This window comes from Olea europaea, unplaced genomic scaffold (assembly GCF_002742605.1).
Source record: "Olea europaea var. sylvestris unplaced genomic scaffold, O_europaea_v1 scaffold3036, whole genome shotgun sequence".
NCBI classification, from domain to species: Eukaryota; Viridiplantae; Streptophyta; class Magnoliopsida; order Lamiales; family Oleaceae; genus Olea; species Olea europaea.
Genome location: NW_019249044.1, coordinates 37650 through 46411, shown reverse-complemented (window position 1 = coordinate 46411; position 8762 = coordinate 37650). Strand labels below are relative to the sequence as shown.

The following is an 8762-nucleotide window of genomic DNA, read 5'->3' as shown; positions in this document are numbered from 1 at the left end:
AGGATCCAACTTTTGTTTAATCAAAACGTTTCCTGGAAAATCCACCTTTGTACCTTGTGCCTTAAGAAATCATGCCTTTTTTTGAAATAGGAAACATGTTGCAAATTGTCCATGTAATATGAATTATCCATGCAAAGGAAAAAAAGAAAAGACTCAAATTTCCAAACTCATCAAGGCAGAGGTATATAATGGCTCTGATACCAACTGTTAGTCTTTATTTTGATGTATCATGTGTAGGTAAATAAATAACATATAAAAAAATTGCTGAAAATGAAGAACAGGAACTAACCTCCAGCCATTGATATTTAAACTGTAGAATTTCAGATTGTATTTGGTGCTTCCAAATCTTCAAAGACTTTCAGAGATGGTGTATTTACGTAAAAGAGTCAAGACTTGGGGACCAATACCACTACCTCCTTTTATAAACTTCTTCCCATCAAAGAAGTTAATTAAAGTGAATGGTTATCACAAGATTGGGAAGTGGGTAGTTAAAAGAAAGTGGTTAATATCCTGTAATTAAGGGAAATGTTGGACCATTTTAAAATTTCAAAATATTAACAAACACACATAAACCTAGAAACATATCCCGATATTGGAGTATGAGTGAAATACAAAAGTACAGTGAGAAACAGAGACACAAAACTTTATTTGTCAAATCCCATTTCCTAGTCAACTTGGCTATGTATTTGCAAAGATATTTTTTATTATATATAAAAGACCATTGGACGCTGAATTTGAGAATTTGTTTGCCAAAAATTTAAGGGTAAAATGGAAAATAAAGAAATGCATCATAAATGAACAGTAAATGATAAATTGCCTCTTTTAAGATATTGGAGATTAATAAGATAAACTTATTTTTAATCTCCTAAAGTTTTGGCCCAAAAAATAAAAAAATAAAAAAAATTGGTTAGCGATATGATCGCTACTTTTATCGATTTTTGAACAACATATGCAATTTACCCTAAACAAGAAGTGTAGCGTGAGATAGACTTATTGTTTTTTGGGACAAAATTCATTGAAAAGGACCAATTATGCCAAGAATGCAAATGTTTGGGATCATTTGTACCAAAATTGAAAATTTAGACCAATACAGCAAGATGGGACAAAGGTTTGGACCATTGGCGCCAATTTCCTTTTACTATTACATTTTGTCTAGCGTATAATTACATGAATGATTACCAAACTTTACCATATGTTATTATTTAATAACTGAACTTAAAAATGTATCTCAATGGTCAATGCACTATGGACCGTGTTACCGTCCATCACTCAAATGAAAAAATCCGTTAAGCTCAACAAACGACATTGGCTTGAATGATGGATTAATAACACAGTGCATAATTCAGTGACTATTGAGATATATTTTTTAGTTTAGTTATAAAGTAGTAACACTTAGCAAAGTTCAGCAACTATTGAAATATATTTTTTAAAATTCGGTTATTAAGTAGTAACAATTTCCTTTTTTCCTTAAATCGACTTCTGCGAAAGAAGAAACTAAAGAAAATGAAGGGAAAAAAGTTGAAAAATCAAATCGACCTCAGTTACATTGGCACTAATTCGAACATTTTTGTATTTTTTTTTTCTCTATCATTTTTTTTAAGTGTTTCTACTGTTTCTCTTTCAATCTTTTTATGCGAAATTCGAGATACGATGAACTGATACCAATTGATTTAAAAATCAAACGTGCTTCTTATCGTGATTGAGACTATATATTTAATAGAAATAGAACTTTGTTCCCTTCATTTGCTTTAGTTTCTTCTTTCACAAAAGTTGAAATGAGGAAAAAAATTTACCACTTAATAACCGAATTTAAAAATGCATTTCAATGATCACTAAACTTCATCAAGTGTTACTACTTCATAATTAAACTCAAAGATGTATCTCAATGGCTACCAAACTATGTACCGTGTTACCTATTCATCACTCAAGTTAACGCCATTTGTTGAAGTTAACGGATTTTTCCAGTTGAGTGATGGATGAGTGATGGATGAGTAACACGGTGCAGAGTTCGATGATTATTGAGATACATTTTTAAGTTCAGTTATCAAGTAATAATACTTGATGAAATTTAGTAATCACTGAGATACATTTTTTAGTTCGTTATTAAGTAGGATATGTCAAAGTTCAGTGACCATTCATTTAGAGTCCGTTTGAGTCACATTATAATGAGAATGAGAATAAGAAATAGAGCCGTTATGGCCCCACACCAGAGATAGAAATTCAAAAATGATGGTTTGAAGTGATGGATAACGTTCATATTTTTCATTTTAATGAAATAAAAATGGGGCTCAAACAAGGGCTAAAGTTGGATTGAAGGTTTTGGATGTTCATGAGGCGCTGATGATTGTTGGAGAGGAAGGTCTTGCCTCTGTGAACATGCAATACCATTCCCATGCGGCTCATTACCAGCTCGGGACTCAGAACTATTTGGAAACAGCATATTCACAATCTTCCAACAACAAATCTGTTGGTTCTTCACACAATTTGTGGATTCCATTCCTCATCCTCACTGCTGGCTCTGCAACTCAGTGAATATCTCCTGAACAAGTCACCATCCCATCTGTCTGAAGCCAAAAGATTACATGCTCTCCTGCTGGTTGCTGGTTTCTTCAAGCCAAACAGCCCACTCTCACACTTGTGCTCCCGACTGGTGCACGTCTATGTCGAATTTCGCTGTCAGGAGGAAGCCCTTTTCGTCTTCCATAGACTCCCTCGCTACGAGACTATCGCTTGTAATGCCATACTCAGGGGCTACATTGACTCAGGACAGTTTGCTCGTGCAATTCATTTCTTCTTCAATCACTTGGTAGTCAAACTAGGCTTTGTCCCGGACAATTACACTTGCCCGCTTATCTTAAAGGCCTGTTCACGATTAGCTGATCTTGAACAAGGGAGGAAGGTGATCGAGTTGATTCGTTTCAATGAGGCTCACCACAATTTTAAACCCAATACTTACACGAAATGTGCCCTTATTGACATGCTTACCAAATGTGGAAGCTTGGATGCAGCACGGATGGTTTTCGATGATATGCCTCAGACAGAGAGAGACTTGGCCTCGTGGACTGCTGTGATATCTGGTACAGTACAGAACGGGGAATGGCTTGAAGCACTTAGTTTATACAGAAGGATGAGAGTTGAAGGGGTACGGCCTGATTCCATGACAGTGTCTGCTCTTCTACCAGCATGTGGTAGATTTGAAGCCAAGAAAGCCGGAATGGCCCTCCATGGCTGTGCCGTGAGGAGTGGTTTTTACTGCGATTCGTTTGTTTCCAACGGTCTCATGGATATGTACTGTAAATTTGGAGACACAGGTGAAGCTTGGCATATATTTTGCACCATGTCTTGTAAGGATATGATCTCTTGGAGCATCTTGATTGCTGGTTATTTGCAGAATTGTGAGTATGGCAAGTGCATTGAGCTGTATTTTGAGATGAAGAACTTGGGTGTAAAACCTAATGCAGTTACTACAGCAAGTGTCCTTTCTGTGCTTGGAAAGCTTAATTTGTCGAAACAGGGAAAAGAGATGCATGGGTATATCCTCAAGCAACGATTTGATATTGATGTTGTCGTGGGGAGTGCACTGATTGACATGTATGCTAATTGTAGTTTGATTAGAGAAGCTGAGATGATGTTCGGCATCATGTCAGATCGGGACATCATGGTATGGAATTCAATGATAGCTGGATGTGCTTCTACTGAAAATATTGATTCGGCTTTCAGGATATTCCGTAAGATTTGGGAATCTGAATGTAAGCCAAATTCAATAACCCTGATGAGCGTTCTTCCATTGTGTGCCAAAATGGGGGTACTTGGACAAGGCAAGGTGGTTCATTGCCATGCAATTAGGAATGGTCTTATGGTCGTTTCTGTCCGCAATTCCCTTATAGATATGTACTGTAAATGTGGATGCCTAGAGCTGGGAGTGAAGGTCTTTGATCACATGATGGAAAGGAATGTAATTTCTTATAACACAATTATTTCTGCTTATGGGATTCATGGATGTGGAAAGCAAGCTTTGGTTCTCTTTGATCAAATGAAATCTCTAGCAATTAAGCCAACTGAAGTGACTTTTGTAGGACTCCTATCTGCATGTAGTCATGCAGGATTAATTCGAAAGGGTTGGTCTCTCTACACTTCCATGATTAACGATTATGGTATGCTGCCCAACATGGAACACTATTCGTGCATGGTAGACCTTCTTGGTAGAGCAGGAAATATTGCTGATGCATGCAACTTCATCAAAAGGATGCCTGAGGAACCTAATGGATACGTTTTGGGAAGCTTGCTTGCTGCTTGTAGAGTTCATGACAAGGTGGAGCTTGTTGATCTTCTTGCATCGCAAATTGTTGATGATAAGCTGGAAGATTCTGGATACCATATCCTCTTGTCCAACATATATGCATCTATGAAGAGATGGGAAGATTCTTCAAGGTTCAGAACATTGATGAAAGAGAAGGGCTTGATTAAGAAACCTGGAAAGAGCTGGATTCAGATCTGTAATCATACTCATATATTTAAAGCTAGGGATACATCACACCCGGAGTTTAAAAAAATCATAGAAGTTCTGGAAATTCTCTTATCAGAGATGACGATAGAGTGGTGTATGCTGGATCAATATATCATTCCCTCACCTTGACCATGCTTATGAAGTCTGAACAATCTCTGTTTCGGCGTTCCAATTAGGGTTCGACAAGAAACCAATCAGGATATTGTTGTTGGAATTTAGTGCCTGTAATGAAGTGCTAATGTTATGTACTTAACATTCATGAGTTCTGAACTCCTACTTTTCATTTCAACTTTGGAAGCTGTCTGCATTACTTTCTGCAAGAGAAGCTAAATTTTGAGTTTTTTTCTTTTTCCTTTGGAGCATAGAAGTCTCTATATGAAGCTTGTATTTCAAATTTGTAAAATTTTCTGTATTCTCCATTCAAAAATAATAGCGAAAATTGGGCTATTGTTTTTGTTGTGGGGTGGCTGAACAGAAATCCAATCGACCATCCAATAAAAAATATGAATGTCAAAAGAAACATTAGCGTGTTCAATGCGTGATGCTATAGTTAGAAGGATTATATATAGTGGAAAAACTAAATAAATGAAGGATAAAAGAAGAAGAATGCAGTTGCCAGTATTAGCGTTTTATGGACATAAGCCTGCTTGAGGCTGTATTATGACTTGGTAGTTTGAAAGATTGCAGTAACAAAGTAGGCGCTGATGCTGCTGAATTCTACCTATCTCTTGAATCAATTCATTCTTGGCTCCCGCCTTTGCAGTTGGATTTTAGATCGTAGAATATTGCTAACTATTTTATTTACTATAATGAGATCATCATCTCGAAGAACCAGAATCCGGGGATGAGTCTACACTATGTGGAATCTGATAGAAATTCGAATGGTTAGATTTCCGTCTCATTCTTGCATCGAGTGCTCAGATTGAGTAACATATAGCTTTTGCTGGTCGATTTCTAGGTGTAGTCTCTGATGGGATGCAGAATTAAATTTACTGGTGTTACCTCAGTCACTAACCATGCTATTCTTGAGCAGATTTTTCAAGCAGCTGAAGGATTATTTAATGGATATATCATTTGAATATGGATTTCAAATTAGAATTTCTTCCCTATAAAATCAAAGCAGGATCAATGATCAACACCAAATCTAGACTTTTACTGTAATTCAAGCAATGGATGTTTGCATCTTAGAGTTCATTTCAGTTGTTGACATTTTGTGGAACATTAAAACCCATATCTACTGGGTTTTTCATATTCTCAGTGGTATTTGCCATTGATCGTGCAGAAAATCTTTTGAGTGAATGTACGAGGGGTGGGAGTATTGTCATAGGCACGGGCGACACTGAACTGGGAACACCTAGCATTTGATGATTAATAGTCTCTCTGAAATTCATAGCAACAGCTCCAGATATGGGTGAAGTAGGAAACTGTAATGCACTGCTGCATCCGGCGCCCATTCCCATCCTCGATGCCCTTGCAGCATCTATTGTAGGGCAGTTTTCCAAACTTGGAGTGTGTAACTGCTGCATCAGTCCAGCTGGTAACATCATTGGATGGGGCATGTACGGTCCAGCCGAGACTGACATCATCTGGATAACCATGGTGCCTTCCAGTTACTATGAAAAGCAAAATAATAGAATGGAATAGGATTTCGGTAAATTTACCAGTAATTGAAGCTGAAGAGTTTTCAGATACTCAATAGCTTCTTCTAGCACAGATGATTTATCCACCTGTATGAACAATCACAGCACAGAAATTGGTTAAAATTTATTCAGACTGTTGACGTTTTATTAAACTACACATATTTATGAATTTCAGACCTTACGGCAATTTGGTATGAGCTCTTGCAGGGTCCGCAGTCTCTTGTTGATTTCATTTCTACGCTTCTGTTCAATACATCCGCAGTTTAGATGAATACATTGAATTTTATTGACAACACGAGCCTTTTTCTCTTTGAGGTGTGTACTGTGTTTGATGACCTTAACTTACTCACCTTTTCAGACAGTCTATGAACTTCGGCTATTCGTTTTCTTTTAACAGCAGTTTTTCCTCGTGCAGGTGCTGATTTATTGACATTCTCAGACTGATTATCACCCTGTAGTATAAGTTCATCTTGTACATTGTGATAGGTGATAAAATTAACGACATAGAATAACTTAAAGGGGAATTGAGAGTATCTTTTTTCTTGTGTACTTACATCACTTAGATATTCCGACTGATCTCTAGTTTGCTGATAATTTCTCCTGGCAGCTGTATATGGATTATTCGATCCTTGTGAGAATTTTAAAGATTCTTCAAGACACCCAACGACAATAGATTGCTGATCTGGGTGCGAATTGCTTTTGGAATCAAATGGTTTTGAATCTATTGGGGCAACCAGCAAAGCAGATTGACCACGAGTGCAATTGATCATTGTCGATTCAACCAGCAAGCAGCTACCATGTGATGTAGAAACCTTAAATTCTTCATTTATTGACTTTTCAGCGCACAATAAGTCTCCTCGACTAGCTGGAGATACTGGTGCACTGAGTCCTGATCCTGAATGATTAACTTCAGGCCTTAAGAAACGAGAGAAGCTGGTTACATCCATCTTCTTATTGTTTTCTGAACCCTTTAGCTCTCGTGTGTTTGTGATTGGTGATCCATCTGTCATTACCTCTAAGCTGTTTAAACAATTTTTCAATGTTCTGGTACCCTTACCTGGATCTCGTAACAGAGAGTTGACACAGCCACATTCAGTCAGAGGCTGAGACTCTCCCTTGGCAAATTTGCTTGTACTCCCAATAGCATTGTCTAGTTTTGAGAATATTAAACGAGATTCCATAATATTCTCACCGTTCTTTTTTATGCTGAAGCAACTTCTGTGTACTGAAGGAGGATTCGATTGATTGGTCTCATATGATTCAAAACATTCGTTAAGAGAGGATGTCGAATAAAGTGTTTTGGAATTGGAATTTGAATTTTTGGAGTTGTCTGTAGTATTCCCTTCTCCATCTTTCCTCTTCATCTTAGTGAGAGAGGAACATTTGGCTGAAGATGGACTTAGTTGAGCATCTCTTGTAGAGGACGATGGACATCGGATAAGAACCTCTCCATTTTCCCACACTAGCTCCATGAATTCATGACCAGTCCTGCATCAGTAGTGAATCAACTAATGAGTGGTGTTCAAGTTTGCAGATGAAATAGAGATCAACTAGCAGATATAGAAGAACATACATATTGGCTGATTCATAAAAGTCTCAGTTAGAAAGCAGAGATACGTTCAGAGTCATTTGGTTATGAATCGTATCGTCAACTGGAAATCGAGCAACTCAAATGGTAAACTGGAGATTTGGAACTAGCACAACCAATGCCTCTTCTAGCAGGAAATCTACTTTATATGCATAGGCAATAACAAGTTTATATAGTGGTACTGATACGCCACATCCGTTTTGATGCTTTGTTGTTTAGCAAGCCACCGTACGTAAGGTGTAGAATCCATGTGAGCCACAACTCTCAGTTTTTTTAATTTCATTTAAAGGAAAGAGTTGTCGTGAGGTCCACTTAAGTTTGTTCAAGGAATCCAAGTTTGGTGCACGGTCCAAATGAATCAAAGAAAGAGAACTCAAAAAATAAATCCTAGTATTATTGTTCTGGAGAGGGCAATTTTCAGACGTAGACTACATTTGCAATAGTGTATTGACTTATCAAAAGGCATAGACTACAACTTGATTTACTCACAACTAAATGACGTAGGGGATTTGTGGATTCGGCTAGAGTACAATCATAGACGAATTTTTAAAATTAGCATATTATCCAAATTCTTTAAATATTAGTTTGGAATGGCTAACTTTAATGCATTGTACCTTTTGCTGTTGGTTGGCTGTTTCACGTGCCATTCACAAGTGAAAAACTAGACTGTGAACACTTCGAAATTATATTAGTAATGCAATATTTCAACTTCGTTTGACATCCTATAATGAACTCATCAAAGTAAGTCTTGAAGGAAACAACTATAGATTTTAAAATAATAATAATAATAATAATAATAATAATAATAATAATAATAATAATAATAATTGTGGGGTCATTTGGAACCACATGACCCCATGTGGATCCATCTATGCCTAAGGGTATTTTCAAGAGACTTTTTAAATTAAAATGATCTCTATCTAAAGAGTCACTTTAAAATTATGCTTCAATAGACTCTTTAAATTAACAATTTAGTTTAGAAAATAAGTCTGACTCTTCAAATTGAAGGGAAGCTAGTGAAAATAAA

The 8762-nt window shown here is 36.8% G+C and overlaps 2 protein-coding genes across 2 annotated transcripts; one reads left to right on the top strand and one right to left on the bottom strand.

Annotated features, from left to right (window-relative positions):
• Positions 1–2392: 2392 nt before the first annotated feature.
• Positions 2393–5585, top strand: LOC111384889 (pentatricopeptide repeat-containing protein At1g06140, mitochondrial-like). Its single transcript, XM_023009230.1, has 3 exons — positions 2393–4599; positions 5180–5284; positions 5489–5585. Exons 1-3 carry the CDS (start codon positions 2393–2395, stop codon positions 5583–5585), a joined length of 2409 nt encoding a protein of 802 aa, XP_022864998.1.
• Positions 5586–5634: 49 nt separating this feature from the next.
• On the bottom strand, positions 5635–7867 carry LOC111384888 (transcription factor PIF3-like). Its single transcript, XM_023009229.1, has 6 exons — positions 7721–7867; positions 6702–7635; positions 6498–6599; positions 6325–6390; positions 6169–6234; positions 5635–6093 (listed from the first exon to the last, which is right to left on the bottom strand). Coding segments are annotated over exons 1-6 (1560 nt in total). The 5' UTR covers positions 7723–7867; the 3' UTR covers positions 5635–5703.
• Positions 7868–8762: the final 895 nt, after the last annotated feature.